The 23,236-nt window shown below is 45.2% G+C and overlaps 1 protein-coding gene across 3 annotated transcripts in view; it reads left to right on the top strand.

The window, feature by feature from the left end:
* LOC129827627 (protein FAM13B-like) overlaps nt 1–23,236 on the top strand; it is a 71,998-nt gene that overhangs the window by 10,937 nt on the left and 37,825 nt on the right. For all 3 annotated transcript variants that reach the window (XM_055888640.1, XM_055888641.1, XM_055888642.1), the window contains exons 2-6: nt 4,663–4,824; nt 5,322–5,502; nt 9,914–10,126; nt 10,333–10,510; nt 11,660–11,804. In XM_055888640.1, coding sequence (XP_055744615.1) covers nt 5,352–5,502; nt 9,914–10,126; nt 10,333–10,510; nt 11,660–11,804 — 687 coding nt within the window. In that variant the 5' untranslated portion in view covers nt 4,663–4,824; nt 5,322–5,351. The remainder of the gene's footprint in view (nt 1–4,662; nt 4,825–5,321; nt 5,503–9,913; nt 10,127–10,332; nt 10,511–11,659; nt 11,805–23,236) is intronic.

The following is a 23,236-nucleotide window of genomic DNA, read 5'->3' as shown; positions in this document are numbered from 1 at the left end:
CGTCTGAAACCTTACTACTTCAAAGAGTATCTTAAATGAATCCCACAGATTGTGCTTAGCTTTCTATCAAGTTTGTCTGTGACCCTTGCCTAATTAAAAGCACATCTGATTTAAGAAGAACATACTGCATGGTCGTGGAAATCGCACACTGTGATAAACCAAGGCTTCATAGAGGTTGGTGACAAATGTGCATCCCAAATCGCACCCTAACCCAGGACGCTAGCCTGGGTTTTAGGATTAATAGATCATATGGACGCTAGCCTGGGTTTTAGGATTAATAGATCATATGGACGCTAGCCTGGGTTTTAGGATTAATAGATCATATGGACGCTAGCCTGGTTTTTAGGATTAATAGATCATATGGACGCTAGCCTGGTTTTTAGGATTAATAGGTCATATGACCGCTAGCCTGGTTTTTAGGATTAATAGTTACTGCACAGTGCCATTAATGGCGCTCAAACACCCTACTGTCTCCCCAGAGAAGGCATCTCTTACTTAGCCGACAAGCTAGAACAGCCTGTAGTTAGCGTAGCTTTGTTCGCTTGAAAGATTCCTGAGCTGAGGAATCGTTTGGGGGGCCATGAGACAGGCCAGTATGCACAGATTCCAGTTCCACCATCTAGCTACACTAGCCTAGTTAGGAAGAAGCCTTGCTCAACTGGACTCTATCATAGGTGTCATGTCTCTCACACCACACGCATGTGGATAGTTTCTGGATAAAATGTCCAGATTAGGCTATTCTCTAGAATGCTAACGGTATGCTTTGTGTGGGATACCTGGAATATCTTCATTTACTGTATTTTTGATAAATGTTTATGGAACTACATTTCTTTTGAACTATTAAAGTGCAGTTATTATTAGGCATGTTTTGTGGTCGTTGTGATGTGGATCAGCTGATGGTAATTAAGTGGTCATTGTGGCTTTGTGGTTTCTGAACCTAGCCAGGGAGTATGTGGCGACACGAGAGGGTTTACTACACCAAAAATCTGTCCAGGAAAATAAGACAACGAAGTGAGAAATTTGTGTGTGGAAGTAAATGAGTGTGTAGTTTGTTTGACAAATGTAATTGCTAATTTTCTACATGAGGCTTATTTGATCGAATACAAGTTTCGTCATGGTTAGAGTGTGACGAATGCCCTGATTTATAAATGGATGCGCGTGCAATTTCAGCTAATTTTTCTCGAGGATTAAAAATCCTTCTTTAACCGGTCTCTTCCCCTTCATCTACACTGATTGAAGTCTATTTAACAAGTGACGTCAGTAAGGGATCATAGCTTTCACCTGGTCAGTCTGTTATAGAAAGAGCAGGTGTTCCTAATGTTTTTTACACTCGGTGTATACTGCCCTAGTTTTTGTAAGAAAAGTGGATATAAAATGAATGATTTAATCTCTCGAAGTTGTATGACTTTACTTAAAACATGTTTTAAGACAAATGTTTGATAATGTAGGTGGAAAGTCGGGATTGGGCTTAATGCTTACCGAATGTACTCTTTAAGCCCATGGGTGATCCAAATAAACCCACCTCTTAAATAATCAATTTTAATTCATTTCCAAATGTTCAAAACTTAGACTGACATTATGTAAAATGTGATTATATTAATCTCCCCTAAAGTTATTCAAATATACTGGTCATTGCTATTCTTCATGAAAGTAGAACGTATGTCCAGTCGTATCCACAATGTGGACTTAGGCTTTAGTAGTTGTTGACCAGTACAAATCCCATTCAACTAATCATAGACTTCAATCAAGACATGATTAGTTGAATCAAGTGTTTTATTGCTTGGTTAGACCACAAATCTGGGCCTGCTGTGGATAAGAAGCTATGCAACAAGACCATAACACACACAACTTTATATTAATTATCTGAAAGCTGATTCACATTTGCTGTACTACTGTTCTTGTTAATTAGTTCCATTTGTATTCCTAACGTGGATGAATAAAGACAACCATATGACTATGATCCCAACCAAAAGTGCATGAGTAGTTGCCCAATAGTGATATTGTCCCTCATTTGTAGGTCTTCTATCTCTGTCCTTCAACCCTGGTCTTATTCTTCTAGCTCTGCATCAATGACTGTCCTCTCCAAATGTCTTTAGAGTTTTCTAACTGGTTCAAATCATGGTAAAGGCAGCCTGGCTAGATGCACAATAATTGCATAACTGTAGTTTTGGTGTGTTTTAATCAACATAAATCTGAACAAAAAACATTTATGCTTATGTTCATTGAATATTAGGGAAATCAACACACTATCCCCATGTGTTTTTCAATGCAAATAGGAGCATACTGGGCTTAATAGAAACAGTGATTTATGGTGAAAAAGACCAATAGCAAAGTCTACTCATAAAATGTTTGAACTAATAGACTACAATATTATGCAAAGTTATTATTAAACAATATTGCTTTGTCATTTACCTTTTGTATAGAGCAGGGTTCTCTCAACCCTGTTCCCGGAGATCTACCGTCCTGTAGGTTCTCTCCAACCCTGTTCCCGGAGATCTACCGTCCTGTAGGTTCTCTCCAACCCTGTTCCCGGAGATCTACCGTCCTGTAGGTTCTCTCCAACCCTGTTCCCGGAGATCTACCGTCCTGTAGGTTCTCTCCAACCCTGTTCCCGGAGATCTACCGTCCTGTAGGTTCTCTCCAACCCTGTTCCCGGAGATCTACCGTCCTGTAGGTTCTCTCCAACCCTGTTCCCGGAGATCTACCGTCCTGTAGGTTCTCTCAACCCTGTTCCCGGAGATCTACCGTCCTGTAGGTTCTCTCCAACCCTGTTCCCGGAGATCTACCGTCCTGTAGGTTCTCTCCAACCCTGTTCCCGGAGATCTACCGTCCTGTAGGTTCTCTCCAACCCTGTTCCCGGAGATCTACCGTCCTGTAGGTTCGCTCCAACCCTGTTCCCGGAGATCTACCGTCCTGTAGGTTCGCTCCAACCCTGTTCCCGGAGATCTACCGTCCTGTAGGTTCTCTCCAACCCTGTTCCCGGAGATCTACCGTCCTGTAGGTTCGCTCCAACCCTGTTCCCGGAGATCTACCGTCCTGTAGGTTCTCTCCAACCCTGTTCCCGGAGATCTACCGTCCTGTAGGTTCTCTCCAACCCTGTTCCCGGAGATCTACCGTCCTGTAGGTTCTCTCCAACCCTGTTCCCGGAGATCTACCGTCCTGTAGGTTCTCTCCAACCCTGTTCCCGGAGATCTACCGTCCTGTAGGTTCTCTCCAACCCTGTTCCCGGAGATCTACCGTCCTGTAGGTTCTCTCCAACCCTGTTCCCGGAGATCTACCGTCCTGTAGGTTCTCTCCAACCCTGTTCCCGGAGATCTACCGTCCTGTAGGTTCTCTCCAACCCTGTTCCCGGAGATCTACCGTCCTGTAGGTTCTCTCCAACCCTGTTCCCGGAGATCTACCGTCCTGTAGGTTCTCTCCAACCCTGTTCCCGGAGATCTACCGTCCTGTAGGTTCGCTCCAACCCTGTTCCCGGAGATCTACCGTCCTGTAGGTTCGCTCCAACCCTGTTCCCGGAGATCTACCGTCCTGTAGGTTCGCTCCAACCCTGTTCCCGGAGATCTACCGTCCTGTAGGTTCTCTCCAACCCTGTTCCCGGAGATCTACCGTCCTGTAGGTTCTCTCCAACCCTGTTCCCGGAGATCTACCGTCCTGTAGGTTCGCTCCAACCCTGTTCCCGGAGATCTACCGTCCTGTAGGTTCTCTCCAACCCTGTTCCCGGAGATCTACCGTCCTGTAGGTTCTCTCCAACCCTGTTCCCGGAGATCTACCGTCCTGTAGGTTCGCTCCAACCCTGTTCCCGGAGATCTACCGTCCTGTAGGTTCTCGCTCTAATCTAGCGCACCTGATTCTAATTATTAGCACGAGTACGAGTCCGTACGGGAGTTGCAGCAATGAGACAAGACAGTAACTACTACTAATTGGATACCACGAAATTGGGGGGAAAAAGGGGTAAAAAATCTAAATCTGACAATGTGTTTAAACATGTAATCTGTGAATGCCTGAAATCAATTATCTTGTTGTAGTTAACAAAATGATGTTGATACTGTGACATACAGGCACGACTGATGGCATGAAAAACCCATGTTTTAAATTGTCAAGAAATAGTCATGAATGCTCATAAAATATGCTGTGCGTATATCAGCACATCTCTTAATTTTAGATAAAAGATCACTTATCTTAGAAGGTAAAAATAAATGAAATGTGTTTATCTGAGGGTAGCCTTTGAAATGTGGAACTTACACAATTGTCAACAACTTAATAAAACACGTGATTGTCTTACTAAAAAGGTTATGGATATAACAACTAGATTAATTAGTTGAAACAAACAGCAGAAAATGTCCGTTTTTTTACAAATTTGAATCCAAATATGAAAGTGGACTTGATGGGTATGCTTACCTTAAAGCTCCTATCTTGCTGCGTAAATTCTCCTAACCTGATACGAAAACTCCATTTTAACATAAGTTGTATCCCATCTAGACAACCCTAGAATGGTCCCACCTGATCTTGCCTCCTACCTGCCTTCCATCTTTTGAGGACATGTATTTTCATTGTTCGAGCGATCATTCGACTATCTTATCAATATAATAGAATGTCTTGGAGCTAACGAAGCAGCTTCTTTCAAACACTTTATTTTCTTACTCTCTCCATTCTCTCCTGCAGCTTAGCTACTGAAGTCCTGATCAGGATTCGCGGTCTGTCAATGAGGAACTACAGGCTCATCTTTTGCCATAACCTGAAGCAGCCATAGATGACCATTCGATTCACTGCTAGTGAGTGGTGCTGAAGATAAGGTGAACTACTGGGTGTTTTAAGTGCTGAACGGTGAGTACAACAACATATAGGTTTGTGTGAGCATTGAGCTAACATTTTTGTCCTCATGTTTAGAACAAATGGAAAACCACAACACACCGTCCCGGGCCTTATTGCTTAAGTAGATCCATTCTTTAGGGAGGTCGCTGGCCTGGGTAGTGTGTGTTTGTTTGTTTAATAGTGCACAGAACACTGAAACCCGTCACTGACATGTGGCCTAGCTAGCGCTCCAAGCCCAAGCACCTGCTCCCATTAACATTGTAACTATCTATGCTTGTTCTGATGGCTGTCAGACACATCCACATGACACTACTTAATAACCCACTCACTCCGAGCTAGCTGGAACCTGATAACAACTACACTGGATCAGCGCTGTCTGGGTCTGATAACAACTACACTGGCTGCCCTGTGTGTGTTTAGATATGTATGTTCGATGGAGAACACAGCCCGTGACAGTGTCTCTCCCTCTGTCTCTCTCCTGTGTGTGTTTGGTGGTGGCTGACATCCAGACCTTCGGAAGCAGCTCGGCTGTGGAAGCGATGAGGAAGAGCCTCTCTCCTTCCCCCAGCAACTCCCTGACACCAGCCAGGGTTTTTGGGGTTCCCCTAGATGAGGTGCAGCAGAGCGGCCAGCCAGGCCAGGAGGTCCCCCTACTGGTCAGGCACATCGTAGAGTACGTCGAAGAGCATGGTGAGTGGGACATTCACAAGCTGTATTTCTAACTAGAGACTCATTCCTCAGGCATCAAACGGGAGCCAGTACTTCGTCCAAAAGCTTATTTCCTGTTTGTCTATCGACCGAGAGCAACACAGGAGAGCTCCACAGATTGGACCTCCAAAATACATGCTCCCTCTCTGGCAAATTAATCACCTCATTGAGCATCACATTTAACTTAAGGTATATTTTTATGTGCACTGTAAATCCCATTATTCTGCCACTGTCTTGTTTTATATCGTCGGGGATTGTTTTGACAATTCTCTCCGGTAGATGAACATGTACCTGTTGTCATTTCGTCATTTCAGCCGCTGTAATCCATCCCCACTGGCGACACTTCGACCTGTCGTCATTTCAGCCGCTGTAATCAATCCCCACTGGCGACACGTCGACCTGTCGTCATTTCAGCCGCTGTAATCAATCCCTACTGGCGACACTTCGACCTGTCGTCATTTCAGCCGCTGTAATCAATCCACACTGGCGACCCTTCGACCTGTCGTCATTTCAGCCGCTGTAATCAATCCCCACTGGCGACTCTTCGACCTGTCGTCATTTCAGCCGCTGTAATCAATCCCCACTGGCGACCCTTCGACCTGTCGTCATTTCAGCCGCTGTAATCAATCCCCACTGGCGACCCTTCGACCTGTCGTCATTTCAGCCGCTGTAATCAATCCCCACTGGCGACGCTTCGACCTGTCGTCATTTCAGCCGCTGTAATCAATCCCCACTGGCGACGCTTCGACCTGTCGTCATTTCAGCCGCTGTAATCAATCCCCACTGGCGACGCTTCGACCTGTCGTCATTTCAGCCGCTGTAATCAATCCCCACTGGCGACGCTTCGACCTGTCGTCATTTCAGCCGCTGTAATCAATCCCCACTGGCGACGCGTCGACCTGTCGTCATTTCAGCCGCTGTAATCAATCCCCACTGGCGACGCTTCGACCTGTCGTCATTTCAGCCGCTGTAATCAATCCCCACTGGCGACGCTTCGACCTGTCGTCATTTCAGCCGCTGTAATCAATCCCCACTGGCGACGCTTCGACCTGTCGTCATTTCAGCCGCTGTAATCAATCCCCACTGGCGACGCTTCGACCTGTCGTCATTTCAGCCGCTGTAATCAATCCCCACTGGCGACGCGTCGACCTGTCGTCATTTCAGCCGCTGTAATCAATCCCCACTGGCGACGCTTCGACCTGTCGTCATTTCAGCCGCTGTAATCAATCCCCACTGGCGACGCGTCGACCTGTCGTCACTTCAGCCTCTGTAATCAATCCCCACTGGCGACGCTTCTACTTGATTGACATAAGCACACAGATGATAGGGTGTAGGTTATTATTTAGGAAGAATCTGCTCATGTTCCGTATAGCCTAGCCGAACTACTGGCTGAAAAATAAACATTTACAGTCATGACTGTCCTCCTTGCAACACGATAAACCAAACATGTAGTTGAGAGATCTTCTCTTCTCACATGCTTCTTCCGTTGCATAGCTTTTTTTTTTTTTACCAACCTCGACTCCTTTTAAACTCTGAAAGAATGGGTGTAGGGGGGAAATGAGCTAGTCAATCCGACGCAGGCATAATGCTGCAACTCCACAGGCATAACATCCATTCAGTTCCTATTACCATGACAGGAATTCTCACTTCCTCCTATGCATTTCAGCTTGTTTTATCTGCAGGAAGCTTATCAGTCAACAAAATTCCATTTGACATCAGGTGTAATACATCACACACACCTTTCATTCACATGCCAGTCGCCATATTAATGATAATTGTGCAGTCCAGAAATGAATCCGTCTCTTTGCACTCACAACTGGATGCCATCACTGTAACTTAATAAGACCTCTGTGAGCAGCAGGAGACCAGGCCAGCGAAATGCTGCTGGGGTCCCAGTGGGGTTAGTTAGGCTGGGTATGGAGGGGAGCTGGGTAGGGGGCCTGCTGCTGGAGTCCCAGTGGGGTTAGTTAGGCTGGGTATGGAGGGGAGCTGGGCAGGGGGCCTGCTGCTGGAGTCCCAGTGGGGTTAGTTAGGCTGGGTATGGAGGGGAGCTGGGCAGGGGGCCTGCTGCTGGAGTCCCAGTGGGGTTAGTTAGGCTGGGTATGGAGGGGAGGTGAGCAGGGGGCCTACTGCTGGAGTCCCAGTTGGGTTAGTTAGGCTGGGTATGGAGGGGAGCTGGGCAGGGGGCCTGCTGCTGGAGTCCCAGTGGGGTTAGTTAGGCTGGGTATGGAGGGGAGCTGGGCAGAGGGCCTGCTGCTGGAGTCCCAGTGGGGTTAGTTAGGCTGGGTATGGAGGGGAGGTGAGCAGGGGGTCTGCTGCTGGAGTCCCAGTGGGGTTAGTTAGGCTGGGTATGGAGGGGAGGTGAGCAGGGGGCCTGCTCCTGGAGTCCCAGTGGGGTTAGTTAGGCTGGGTATGGAGGGGAGGTGAGCAGGGGGCCTGCTGCTGGAGTCCCAGTGGGGTTAGTTAGGCTGGGTATGGAGGGGAGCTGGGCAGGGGGCCTGCTGCTGGAGTCCCAGTGGGGTTAGTTAGGCTGGGTATGGAGGGGAGCTGGGCAGGGGGCCTGCTGCTGGAGTCCCAGTGGGGTTAGTTAGGCTGGGTATGGAGGGGAGGTGAGCAGGGGGCCTGCTGCTGGAGTCCCAGTGGGGTTAGTTAGGCTGGGTATGGAGGGGAGCTGGGCAGGGGGCCTGCTGCTGGAGTCCCAGTGGGGTTAGTTAGGCTGGGTATGGAGGGGAGCTGGGTAGGGGGCCTGCTGCTGGAGTCCCAGTGGGGTAGTTAGGCTGGGTATGGAGGGGAGCTGGGCAGGGGGCCTGCTGCTGGAGTCCCAGTGGGGTTAGTTAGGCTGGGTATGGAGGGGAGCTGGGCAGGGGGCCTGCTGCTGGAGTCCCAGTGGGGTTAGTTAGGCTGGGTATGGAGGGGAGCTGGGTAGGGGGCCTGCTGCTGGAGTCCCAGTGGGGTTAGTTAGGCTGGGTATGGAGGGGAGCTGGGCAGGGGGCCTGCTGCTGGAGTCCCAGTGGGGTTAGTTAGGCTGGGTATGGAGGGGAGCTGGGCAGGGGGCCTGCTGCTGGAGTCCCAGTGGGGTTAGTTAGGCTGGGTATGGAGGGGAGCTGGGCAGGGGGCCTGCTGCTGGAGTCCCAGTGGGGTTAGTTGGGCTGGGTATGGAGGGGAGCTGGGCAGGGGGCCTGCTGCTGGAGTCCCAGTGGGGTTAGTTAGGCTGGGTATGGAGGGGAGCTGGGCAGGGGGCCTGCTGCTGGAGTCCCAGTGGGGTTAGTTAGGCTGGGTATGGAGGGGAGCTGGGCAGGGGGCCTGCTGCTGGAGTCCCAGTGGGGTTAGTTAGGCTGGGTATGGAGGGGAGCTGGGCAGGGGGCCTGCTGCTGGAGTCCTAGTGGGGTTAGTTAGGCTGGGTATGGAGGGGAGCTGGGCAGGGGGCCTGCTGCTGGAGTCCCAGTGGGGTTAGTTAGGCTGGGTATGGAGGGGAGCTGGGCAGGGGGCCTGCTGCTGGAGTCCCAGTGGGGTTAGTTAGGCTGGGTATGGAGGGGAGCTGGGCAGGGGGCCTGCTGCTGGAGTCCCAGTGGGGTTAGTTAGGCTGGGTATGGAGGGGAGCTGGGTAGGGGGCCTGCTGCTGGAGTCCCAGTGGGGTTAGTTAGGCTGGGTATGGAGGGGAGCTGGGTAGGGGGCCTGCTGCTGGAGTCCCAGTTGGTTTAGTTAGGCTGGGTATGGAGGGGAGCTGGGCAGGAGGCCTGGTCTGGGCCAGGTCACATACCAGAGCGCTCTCCCTTACAGTTACCGCCCACTGTTTTCTTTAACCAGGCAGCTCACTATGAACAAAGCCTAGTGGCAGATCTCCTCATTCACTGTGGTGGAACAACCCAGAGTTGTGGAATGACATGACAGTGTAATGATTGCGTTCTTTGTTTCCTGGTTGTGGATTTCCTTGTGTACAGTACACACCCCCTGCTTCAATAGTGGGAATTGATTCAACGGACAGGCATGATGTCATCTGGCTGCTGCATCTGGAAACAGAGGAAGCCACTAACACAACCACTCACTGAAAGGGATTGTTGGTAAAATAAAATTCCTTCCTCCCCAACATTAATATGCTCTGTGATTGAGCTGTTAGTACATCTGCATAAATTGTAGTACCACTACAAATCTAGGAAATGGTGCAATTTCACCCATTTGAGAAATGACAAGTTGATAAGTTTATTTGTGTAATTAAATCACTGTGGGATCTGTTTGAGAAAGTCAAGCGGCCATTCTACCCATTCAAAGCGAATTAATGCTGTATTCACAGTCCTCATTGATATGGTCCATAGAGGATTCATTCATCAAGAACTGTTAAGCGGAGTGAGCCAGTGATTGACTACTATCCTCTGTGCCTCTGTGTTGCTCTCAGGGCGTCTGGATCTGGAGGGGCTATTCCTGGTCAACGGTAACGCGGAGCGGGTGGAGTGGCTACGGCAGCGCTATGACTCTGGGGAGGAGGTGGACCTGGAGAAAGAGGCTGACCTGGCCTCGGCCGTCAGCCTGCTCCGTCTCTTCCTGCAGGAGCTCCCAGAGCCCATCATCCCTGCAGGCATGCAGGCCCACATCCTGCAGCTCTACCAAGGTACGTTAATCTTAGTTCTCTTCATCATTCACCTCTCCACAGTCCCCTACCTCTTCATCCTCCTGTTGATGTTCTGTGGATCTGACCTGTACTCCCGATAAAGGTGCTGCACGTTATTCCTTCTCTAACTTTCCACCTGCCCTCTCACCTTACTTTCTTCCCTTGGCAGCATCATCTATAAACCCTTGTTGTTGTGTGTTGTCCAGACTACAGCAGTGAGGAGGAGCTCGCCCGCAACATGAAGTACTTCCTCCAGCAGCTGCCTCAGGTCAACTACAGCCTGCTGCGCTTCCTGTGCCGCTTCCTGTCCAGCGTGGCCTCGCTCCAGGAGGAGAGCTGGAGCATCGGAGCCCTCGCCGCCGTCTTCGGACCCGACATCTTCCAGTACGACCAACAATAGTGACAGCACATCAACTATCCATCCTAAATACCTCCATACCTAAGGCCTGTAGTACTTGTACATACCTGCATATCGATGGCTCTTTCACTTTGCTGCCACTTTTGCTCATAAGTGGTTATAGAGCACAAATTATATTTAATTATAAACTGGGTGGTTTGAGCCCTGAATGCTGATTGGCTGAATGCCGTGGTATGAGACTGTATACCACAAGAATGACACAAATATATTTCTACTGCTCTAATTATGTTTGTAACCAGTTTATTATGGCAATAAGGCACATCGGGGATTTGTGGTATACAGGATGGGCAATATACCATGGCTAAGGTCTGTATCCAGGCACTCTGCATTGCGTCGAGCAAAAGACCAGCCCTTAGCCGTGGTATATTGGCCATATATCACACCCCCTCGGGCCTTATTGCTTAATTGTATAACGTCAATTTATATTCTGAAATAAATAACCAAACCCAGATGACACCCAGATGTGTTTTGGAGACACGTGAGGAGTTGCTTTGCTCTGCAAAATAATAAAATAATCTTCTAGACTAGAGATTGTCTGTAGCCAATGTTCTGAAAACAGCCGTGTTCTGTTGACTTCAGGGAGATAACAGCTGTTCTGTCAATGCCAGAATCTAATTATAATACCACTAGCCGTATACGTGTTTGAAATGCATATTTCAAATCAAATGTTATTTGTCACATGCGCCGAATACAGCAGGTGTAGACCTTACCGTGAAATGCTTAACTTGCAAGCCCTCAACCAACAATGCAGTTCAAGAAATAGAGTTAAGAAAATATTTACTAAATTAAATTAACAGTAACGAGGCTATATCGTTGTGTACGTACTAACATGTATTTCTTAGTCATCTGACTTCACATCAGGTAACTTATCTGAAGTCAAACATAATGATGCAATAAGCTACTGTATTTTTATAAGGTGTGATGGTTGGGATAACAGCTGATCTGAGGTCATTTCCCCTCTCTTTTTGTACTGTAGTTTACACAGGGACGTAGAAGTCCTTTCAGTTATGAAGGTTTATCACAGCTGATCTGAGGTCCTTTTTTGCCTGTACTGTAGTTTAGTCACTGTGTTTATGATAACGGCTGATCTGAGGTCATATTTTCTGTAACTCTAGTTTAGACACAGATGTGGAGGACCTGAAGGAGCAGGAGTCAGTGAGCCGCATCCTGGCGGAGCTGCTGGAGAATCAGGAGGAGTTCTTTGACTCGGAGGACGATGACGTTTCTACCACCAACGACTACAGTTCCATCAACGAACAGGTAAGGCCCTTCTCTCCGTTATCCCCTCGAAATGTCTTATATTCTGGGCCTAATATACAACCTCACTCACTCTATTGCATGGGTTAACGGCTAAAAGCTTGGAGGTAGGGAGCCCGTATGTCAAGGCATAATGGTCTTTGGTTGTTATTACCTATGTAATAATTGGTAACTCCCTTCTGCCCTGCATGTGTTGAGCTGAAAATATGTTCTGTTGTATTTCAGTAATGAGGAAGTAGAAGGGTTTAACGTTATTCCAGCCACTCTGAGTGTGGCACTGCCATGGAAAAGGAAAGATTATGAAACAGATTCTGGAATTACTGCATTGTTGCTTTTCAAGGCAGTCTAAATGTTGAATATTGTTTTTTTGGCCCCAAGCCAAAGACAACTTGAGAGAATAGAGAAAGTAAAGAGGTGTTGAGGAGGAGTTCTGTCTGCATGCCTGTCTGTCTTTGTATAATAGGGATGGTTGCTCGAAGTAGCCAGCATTTAGTGGTAAAATGGGTGTTCAGGAGTTCCTCTCAGCCATGTCTCCCTAGCATCCACAGAACACACACACATCAGTCTTCAGATCAGCATTGAGTACAGTACCAGTCAAAAGTTTGGACACCTACTCATTCCAGGGTTTTTCTTTATTTTCTTTTTACTATTTTCTACATTGTAGAATAATAGTGAAGACATCAAAACAATGAAATAACACATGGAATCATGTACAGTCATGGCCAAAAGTTTTGAGAATGACACAAATATGAATTTTTCACAAAGTTTGCTGCTTCAGTGTCTTTAGATATTTTTGTCAGATGTTACTATGAAATACTGAAGTATAATTACAAGCATTTCATAAGTGTCAAAGGATTTTATTGACAATTACATGAAGTTGATGCAAAGTGTCAATATTTGCACTGTTGACCTTTCTTTTTCAAGACCTCTGCAATCTGCCCCGGCATGCTGTCAATTAACTTCTGGGCCACATCCTGACTGATGGCAGCCCATTCTTGCATAATCAATGCTTGGAGTTTGTCAGAATTTGTGAGGTTTTGTTTGTCCACCCGCCTCTTGAGGATTGACCACAAGTTCTCAATGGGATTAAGGTCTAGGGAGTTTCCTGGAGTTTCTATGGACCCAGAATATCGATGTTTTGTTCCCCGAGCCACTTAGTTATCACTTTTTTCCTTATGGTAAGGTGCTCCATCATGCTGGAAAAGGCATTGTTAGTCACCAAACTGTTCCTGGATGGTTGGGAGAAGTTGCTCTCGGAAGATGTGTTGGTACCATTTCTTTATTCATGGCTGTGTTCTTAGGCAAAATTGTGAGTGAGCCCACTCCCTTGGCTGGGAAGCAACCCCACACATGAATGGTCTCAGGATGCTTTACTGTTGGCATGACACAGGACTGATGGTAGCGCTCACCTTGTCTTCTCCGGACAAGCTTTTTTCCGGATGCCCCAAACAATCGGAAAGGGGATTCATCAGAGAAAATTACTTTACCCCAGTCATCAACAGTCCAATCCCTGTACCTTTTGCAGAATATCAGTCTGTCCCTGATGTTTTTCCTGGAGAGAAGTGGCTTCTTTGCTGCCCTTCTTGACACCAGGCCATCCTCCAAAAGTCTTTGCCTCACTGTGTGTGCCTGCTGCTGCCTGCTGCCATTCCTGAGCAAGCTCTGTACTGCTGGTCCCCCGATCCCGCAGCTGAATCTGCTTTATCTGCTTCCTGTCGCTTGCTGGACTTTCTTGGACGCCCTGAAGCCTTCTTCACAACAATTGAACCGCTCTCCTTGAAGTTCTTGATGATCCGATAAATGGTTGATTTAGGTGCAATCTTACTGGCAGCAATATCCTTCCCTGTGAAGCCCTTTTTGTGCAAAGCAATGATGACAGCACGTGTTTCCTTGCAAGTAGCCATGGATGACAGAGGAAGAACAATGATTCCAAGCACCACCCTCCTTTTGAAGCTTCCTGTCTGTTATTCGAACTCAATCAGCATGACAGAGTGATCTCCAGCCTTGTCCTCGTCAACACTCACACCTGGGTTAACGAGAGAATCACTGACATGTCAGCTGGTGTAACGCTCGTCTAATGCCTCCTCCTCGTACGAGGAGGAGGAGTAAGGGTCGGACCAAAACGCAGCGTTGTATGAAGACATAAATGAATTCATTAAACAAGACGAACACTGACACGAAATACACTTGAATAACTACAAAACAACAAAACGACGTAGACAGACCTGAACATGGAACTTACATAATAACACGAAGAACACAGGAACAGACTACATACACGAACGACAACGAAACAGTCCCGTGTGATGCGACATACACAGACATGGAAGACAATCACCCACCAACAAAGTGAGAACAGCCTACCTTAATATGGTTCTCAATCAGAGGAAACGTCAAACACCTGCCTTCTATGTGTTGTGTTTCTATGTTGGGTTTAATGTGTTGCCTGATATGAGAACCATATCAGGCAACACATTAAACCCAACATAGAAACACAACACATAGAATGCCCACCCCAACTCACACCCTGACCAACTAAACACATACAAAAACAATGGAAAACCGGTCAGGAACGTGACAGCTGGTCCTTTTGTGGCAGGTCTGAAATGCAGTGGAGATGTTTTTGGGGGGTTCAGTTCATTTGCATGGCAAAGAGGGACTTTGCAATTAATTGCAATTCATCTGATCACTCTTCATAACATTCTGGAGTATATGCAAATTGCCATCATACAAACTGAGGCAGCAGACTTTGTGAAAATTAATATTTGTGTCATTCTCAACTTTTGGCCACAACTGTAGTAACCAAAAAAAGTGTTAAACAAATCAAAAAATATATTTTATATTTGAAATTCATCAAATAGCCACCCTTTGCCTTGTTGACAGCTTTGCACACTCTTGGCATTCTCTCAATCAGCTTAATGAGGTAGTCACCTGGAATGCATTTCAATTAACAGGTGTGCCTTGTTAAAAGTTAATTTTGTGGAATTTCTTTCCTTAATGTGTTTGAACCGATCAGTTGTGTTGTGACAAGGTAGGTGGGGTATACAGAAGATGGCCCTATTTGGTAAAAGACCAAGTCCATATTATGGCAAGAACAGCTCAAATAAGCAAATAGAAATGACAATCCATCATTACTTTAAGACATGAAGGTCAGTCAGTTCTGAAAATGTCAAGAACTTTGAAAGTTTCTTCAAGTGCAGTTGCAAAAACCATCAAGCACTGTGATGAAACTGCCTCTCATGAGGACCACCACAGGAAAGGAAGACCCAGAGTTACCTCTGCTGCAGAGGATAAGTTCATTGGAGTTACCAGCCTCAGAAATTACAGCCCAAATAAATGCTTAACAGAGTAACAGACACATCTCAACATCAACTGTTCAGAGGAGACTGCATAAATCAGGCCTTCATGGTCGAATTGCTGCAAAGAAACCACTACTAAAGGACACCAATAAGAAGAGACTTGCTTAGGCCAGAAACATGAGCAATGGACATGAGACCAATGGAAATCTGTCCAAATGTGATTATTTTGGTTTCAACCGCCGTGTCTTTGTGAGACGCGGAGTAGGTGAACGGATCATCTCTGCATGTGTGGTTCCCACCGTGAAGCATGGAGGAGGTGTGATGGTGTGGGGGTGCTTTGCTGGTGACACTGTCAGTGATTTAATTGTATTTATTTAGAATTTAAGGCACACATAACCAGCATGGCTACCACAGCATTCTGCAGTGATACGCCAACCCATCTGGTTTGGGCTTAGTGGTCCTATCATTTGTTTTTCAACACCTCCAGGCTGTGTAAGGGCTATTTGACCAAGAAGGAGAGTGATGGAGTGTTGCATCAGATGACCTGGCCTCCACAATCACCCGACCTCAACCCAATTGAGATGGTTTGGGATGAGTAGGACCACAGAGTGAAGGAAAAGTAGCCAACAAGTACTCAGCATATGTGGGAACTCCAACACTGTTGAAAAAGCATTCCAGGTGAAGCTGGTTGAGAGCATGCAAAGTGTGCAAAGCTGTCATCAAGGCAAAGGGTGGCTACTTTGAAGAATATAAAATATATTTTGATTTCTTTAACACTTTTTTGGTTACTACATGATTGCATATGTTAATATTTTTGATGTCTTTGCTATTATTCTACAATGTAGAAAATGGTATAAAAACAATAACAAAAAAATGCTTGTGTGAATGAGTAAGTATGTCAAGTTTTGACTGGTACTGTATATGTGCCCCTTAATCTTGACCTAATCCTCGGCAACAGCAGCATATTTGCGTTCGAGGCAGGCGCTCTCTTACTCAGGAAGCTGACAATGATAAGCCACAAAGTCCTTCCATGTGACTCCTTTCTCCCCCCTGTATTGTGACTGAGTAGCCCAGGATTAGGCTGTTCAGAAATGGCCCTCTGTTCTCTGAAGGAAAATGTTTAACCGCTGTGCTTACATAACCATGGTGATGTAACGGTGGAACTGACACCTGCGACCGTCTCAGGAAACAGATGTCCCCAAACGGACCTTGAGGAGTATTAAGACAGCCTGGCCTGGATAGAATCTAACTCGCACAGGCAGCCAGTAGTGCTTATTCCATCCTGTCTGGCCAGAGACCATGGGTCGGAGTGGGAAGTGCTGCCTTTAGTTTCACTGCATTTCAGCCTTGGGGCTGGGCTAGTCCTGGCTGGCCTGGGCTAGTCCTGGCTGGCCTGGGCTAGTCCTGGCTGGCCTGGGCTAGTCCTGGCTGGCCTGGGCTAGTCCTGGCTGGCCTGGGCTAGTCCTGGCTGGCCTGGGCTAGTCATGGCTGACAACGATGAGACAGCCTATATGGAGGAGGTCAGAGAACTGGCAGTGTGGTGGCAGGACAGCAATCTTTTCCTCAATGTGAGCAAGACAAAGGAGCTGATCGTGGACTACAGGAAAAGGAGGGCCGAACAGGGCCCCATTAACATTGACGGGGCTGTAGTGGAGCAGGTTGAGAGCTTCAAGTTCCTTGGTGTCCACATCACCAACAAACTATCATGGTCCAAACACACCAAGACAGTCGTGAAGAGGGCACGACAAAACATTTTCCCCCTCAGGAGACTTGGCAATGGTCCCCAGATCCTCAAAGTTCTACAGCTGCACCATTGAGAGCATCCTGACCGGTTGCATCACCGCCTGCTATGGCAACTGCTCGGCATCTGACCGTAAAGCACTACAGAGGGTAGTGCGTACGGCCCAGTACATCCCTGGGGCCAAGCTTCCTGTCATCCAGGACCTATATAATTGCCTATGTCAGAGGAAAGCCTATAAAATTCAGAGACTCCAGTCACCCAAGTTATAGACTCTTTTCTCTGCTACCACACGGTAAGTGGTACCGGAGTGCCAAGTCTAGGACCAAAAGGCTCCTTAACAGCTTCTACCCCCAAGCCATAAGACTGCTGAACAATTAATCAAATGACCGCTGGACTATTTACATTGACACCCCCCTCCCTCCATCTGTTTTGTACACTGATGCTACTCGCTGTTTATTATCTCTGCATAGTCACTTCAGCCCTAACTACATGTACAAATTACCTACTGTATATAGGCTCGATATTGTTATTTGATTGTGTTACTTTTAATTTTCTACTTTAGTTTATTTGATAAATATTTTCTTAACTTCTTAAACTGCACTGTTGGGGCTTGTAAGTAAGCATTTCACAGTAAGGTCTACACTTGTTGTATTTGGCGCGTGTGACAGAGTTTGATTTGATCTAGGATCAGTTTTGTCTTTTAGATTATAATGAATAAGATTTATAGGTAGAGGTCCTAGATTAGCACTTCTACTCTGAAATGCTTTGTGGATAGGGCCCTCCTCAATAAAATTCACTTTTTGGTCCATCAGCCACTGGCAGGTGGATTTAATAATCTACCAGCTACTCAGATTTATCAGCCAAAATATGTATTTTCCACTAAAATTACACTAACAAAAAACGATGAGCATGCTTTGTAATGTTTCTTAAACAATGTGGTATATTGTTTAATTTCATTTGAGTCTTTTAACCAAAGTATCACAGATGAGCCAAACATTTTCACCTGCCCCTTTAAGGGTGGGAGGTTACCACATAAACGCGACTCGTAATGTTTGTGCCTCCTGAGATTGAGTCTGACAAGTAGAGGTGTTGTCTTCACTTCCCTAGCAGTTGAAACTCAAACATAGGAAAGCCTAGCTTGTGAACAAAACAATGTAAATAGCCAAGAAACATAAGGACAAAGTCTCACTTCAGACTTTTTTGTTTCAAGTAAATTAGACCAACTTTTATGCCTGTCCCCAGCCAGGCAGTGTTGCAGCGCGAGGTGGAATAGGCTATATAGGATTCATAGTTCTTTGTGCGATTTTAATTTACCTGCTATGAAACAAAACGGCATAAATACTTTGAAAACAGCTACTGCAGAATTTATTTTACTATAAATGTCATCATACTTCATTATTTTATTCACAAATGTGAGTGAAACGCTCGCACTGTGGAGCCCTGACCACCTGCCAACGTGGCTGGTAAAATAGATTTTGGTATTGGCGGGTAAAATGTCTGTGGCTGGCGTTTTTAATTTTAGGCCCTGGCTCCTGATCTCTGACTGCACTCTTCCTCCTCAAAACTCCCTTATGAGCTCTCTCTCTTTGACTGCAATTCTCCTCCTCAACACGCCCTTATGGCCTCACTCAGGAATTTTCAATTTATCAGGCTGAGCTTTCAGTGGTCCGAGCTGTGATGTCCTGAAGCAGGCCACATACACCAGGGTTTCCGTTAAAAAAATGTGGTGCTGGACAACGTGACCGGGAAGATTTTTACTTTACTGGCAATTTGATACATTTTACTGACCCATATGCATTGGGTGCATACCCCATTAGGGCATCTACCCACGGTGCTCAGAATGACCGAAACCACATTTAGGTTACGGTAATATCTTTAAAAAACGTGTAACCCGTGATGAAGCAGCCAGTAAAACGTAATTTTCAAACATTTGCCAAAATGCAATTAGTGAGAGAATACCATTCAAAACAGCGCACCTGATAGCGGTTCCATATGTGACAGAGATGAGAATGTTAGAAACTTAGAGGAGGAATTTAAAGATGCAACAACTAGGATGGGTTGCTAATATTACATGGACTGTGCCTTTGGCTTCTGGACAACAGAAAAAAATGTTGATATGAAAACCAATAGAACAGGAGAGAAATGGCATAGCGCTGGGTCCAATAGGGAAGTAAATGGAAATGCATGTATAAAAGCGTGTTTTACTCCAACAGCTGAGGAGCTGCAGGAGAAATCCTGCTCAAAATAGTTGTGTTGGGAAAATAAGATACATGATGACCAATGAAAATACACACAGGCCAATTTAATTGCACTAAATTGTTAAATGAACCATTCCATCAATGAATAAAAAGTATTTATCAATGGGATTTTTTTTTTTTTCTGTAATTTTGGCCACCAACAGGTTTTGATTTATTGGCTTTTCATAATTTTTACAGGGGCAAAATCTGTCAATTGCCGGCTAATGGAAACCCTGACACACATACTCACACACACACAGAAACCAAGGTTAATGCCCTCTTTTGTTCCTCACATTCTTGTCTCTGACCACTGACCCACACTGAGCCCTCTTTCTGAAACGTCATCCATTAGCTAGCATGTTGGGTCTGGAACTTTCCACTGACTCGGAGGGACTATTCTGTTTCTCTGATGGTGTGGGATACAGAGTCAGCTTGTGGCTGGTTCACTGTGTTTGACTTGGACTCATGGTGACAGCCTGGGATATTGGCCATCACGTTCACTAGTCAGTAACTAGGGGTGTAATGGTTCACCAAACCTACTGTTCAGTATGTATTGCGGTTTTGGATGACATTTCGGTACAGCAGGAAAATAAAATTCCAACAGGTACTTTAGTTAATTTGTTTATGAAAATCAAAGGTGTTGGTATTCCTGATTCATAGTGGGGAGAACAAGTAATTGATACACTGCCGATTTTGCAGGTTTTCCTACTTACAATGCATGTAGAGGTCTGTAATTATTATCATAGGTACACTTCAACTGTGCAGTTAATACAGGTAATGAGTGGAGAACAGAAGGGCTTCTTAAAGAAAACCTAACAGGTCTTTGAGAGCCGGAATTCTTACTGGTTGGTAGGTGATCAAATACTTATGTCATGCAATAAAATGCAAATTAATTACTTAAAAATCATACAATGTGATTTTCTGGATTTTTGTTTTAGATTCCGTCTCTCACAGTTGAAGTGTACCTATGATAAAAAATGACAGACCTCTACATGCTTTGTAAGTAGGAAACACTGCCGATTCTGCAGGTTATCAAATACTTGTTCTCCCCACTGTATATGATCACCATCAGGAATAACACCACTTTTTGGATTTTCTTAAATGAAAACACATGGACTATTCATCAACAACAACACTAAAATAAAGTGCAGTATGCGTGTGAAATCAATATCAAACATGGCTCAGACATTGTATAGGCCTATGCTAGTATGTTTTCTTACAAAGAGAAAAATATGCAAATTTTGTGTGACTTGTACAGTGCCTTCAAAGTATTCCCACCGCATGATGCTGTCTTACAGCCTGCCTTTTTTAAATGACCTACACACAATACCACATGATGTCAAAGTGGAATTATGTTTTTCAAAATATTTACAAATTAATAAAAAATGCAATGCTGAGATACCTTGAGTTAATAAGAATTCAACCCCTTTTGTTATGGCAAGCCTAAATAAGTTCAGGTGTAAACTGTTATTATTTACACTTTGGATGGTGTATCAATACACCCAGTCACTAAAAAGATGCAGGCACCCCTCCTAACTCTGTTGCCAGAGAGAAAGGAAACCACTCAGGGATTTCACCATGAGGCCAATGTTGACTTTATAACAGTTAGTTTAGTGATTGTGATAGCAGAAAACTGAGGATGGATTAACAACATTGTAGTTACTCCACAATACTAACCTAAATGACAGAGTGAAAAAGCCTGTACAGAAGAAAAAAATAATCCAAAACTTGCATCCTGTTTGCAATAATGCACTAAAGTAATACTGAATGAAATGTGGCAAAGAAATTACAAAAGAAATTCTGAATTCAAAGCGTTATGTTTGGGGCAAATCCAACAATGCATCACTGAATACAACTCTTCATATTTTAAAGCATGATGGTGGCTGCATCATATTATGGGTATGCTTGTCATCGACAATTTTTGGGGGATAAAAAGAAACAGAATTGAGCTAAGCACAGGCAAAATCCTAGAGGAAAACCTGGTTGTCTGCTTTCCAACAGACACATGGAGACATTCACTTTTCAGCAGCACAATTACCTACAACACAAGGCCAAATCTACACTGGAGTTGCTTACCATGACAACATTGAATGGTCCTGAGTGGCTTAGTTACAGTATTAACTTAAATCTGCTTGAAAATCTATGGCAAGACTTGAAAATGGCTGTCTAGCAATGATCAACAACAAACTTGACTGAACTTGAATATTTTAAGAATAATGGGCAAATATTGTACAATCCAGGTGTGCAAAGCTCTTAGACTTACCCAGAAAGACTCACAGCTGTAATTGCTGCCAAAGGGGATTCTAGCATGTATTGATCAGGAGGTTGAACACTTATCTAATCAAGACACACGGTGTACAAAACATTAGGAACATCTTTCCATTCGATTGACCAGGTGAAAGCTATAAATTCACTTGAATCTTGTGTAGATGAAGGGGAGGAGACAGGTTAAAGAAGGATTTTTAAGCCTTGAGACATGGACTGTGTATGTGTGCCATTCAGAAGGTGAATGGGCAAGACAAAATATTGAAATGCCATTGAACAGGGTTTGGTAGTAGGTGCCAGTCGTACTAGTTTAAGTGTGTCAAGAACTGCAATGCTGCTGTTTTTTTTCTGGGTTTTTTCATGTTCAACAGTTTCCCATGTGTATCTTGAATGGTCCACCACCCAAAGGATGTCCCGCCAACTTGACACAACCATGGGAAGCATCGACGTCAACAGCATGATTATATATGTGTATATTGTTGACAAAAAAATGAATTGAATCCCACTTTGTAATAATAATACAATAATTGTAATAATAATACACATAATAAAATGTGGAAAAAGTCAAGGGGTGTGAGTACTTTCTGAAGGCACTGTAAAGGGGGCATGCTGTAGCACGGTACTTGTCATTTCCCAGTCTGGGTAATGTGATATGGCTGTCACTGAAGTAGCCCTGGAGGTCCATCCATCGGTAGTAAGCGCAACACAGGGTGCATTGGCCAATTCGTTGGCAACTTCAGCTTTACCTTGCTTATATAGAGCGGGTACTGCCTGTTTGCTGAAATGGGTGCAAGAGTGCGAAGTTTGTAACGAGGTACATTACATTGTACAAGATGTTCCATAAAGATCTAAAGATACTATAGATCACACCATTCACCACCTTAGCTGAAAATTGTTCCACGCACTATGTTTAATCTCATTGCAAGGAGAGAGACCGACTCAGTGGGGTAACCTAACTGAGAATAGGAGTGACTAATAGATATTCAGTTTGCATCTATGGCTGTGTTTACACAGGCAGTACAATTCTGATATTTTGCCAATAATTGGTTGACTGCAGTCTAGAAGACAGAGCATTCCCCTGCTATTCTGATATCTCAGAACCCATACTCAGTCTCTCTCGACATCTCTACCCCTCCCTACCTCCATGCCAACTGCGATCTGCTGCCGTGTCACAGCCGCATTGCCAAGGTAACAGCTATCTGACACCTCTGATTGGATTTCAGGGCCTTCTCCCTCATCGTGTATGCAGATGGTTATGACTCATGGTTGTGTTTTCATGGCAGCGGTGTCTAGCCGCTGGCTGTAGTGTAGCAGCAGAAAAACAAACCGGGCCCAGAGGGGCGAGGATTCTCACTGTTCCACCTGATTAAACCCGTTTATCCACATCAACAAAGACCAGAACATTGCGCATTTAAATATACTGAAGGGGGAGACGACAAAAGAGATCTGAATAGAGAACGAGATCAAACACCTAAAAAAGGTCTCTAGTGGATGGATGGGGAGTCAAAGTAACCTTCACGTTTTACAACACCAGGTCCTGACAGCTGGAAATGCCCACTACAGAAAGACCATTGAACATTCCCCGTCATTGTCAGAAGCAGTTCATAAACTGCCCGGTGTGGACACTGAGAATTATACATTGAGAATGACCTAAAACAATTTCCCATCAAATTCAGATGTATAAATTCTTAATTTAGCTGCATTTCTGTTGATTGTTCTCAAAATGTAGACATGTAATTTTCATCCAAAATATTAAGTGATAGGGTAGTCAATGGCGTCTACTATCTGCTAAATGAGGAGGAAGTCATGCGTTCATATTATTCATGCATTCATATTATGTAACAGTATCAGCTGATTAAGGGTGAGGCCAGACTGGACCATTGATTTTTATCA

Source organism: Salvelinus fontinalis, chromosome 29 (genome assembly GCF_029448725.1).
Source record: "Salvelinus fontinalis isolate EN_2023a chromosome 29, ASM2944872v1, whole genome shotgun sequence".
NCBI lineage: Eukaryota > Metazoa > Chordata > Actinopteri > Salmoniformes > Salmonidae > Salvelinus > Salvelinus fontinalis.
The sequence above is the reverse complement of the archived record's forward strand: the minus strand, read 5'-3'. Positions and strand labels throughout refer to the sequence as shown.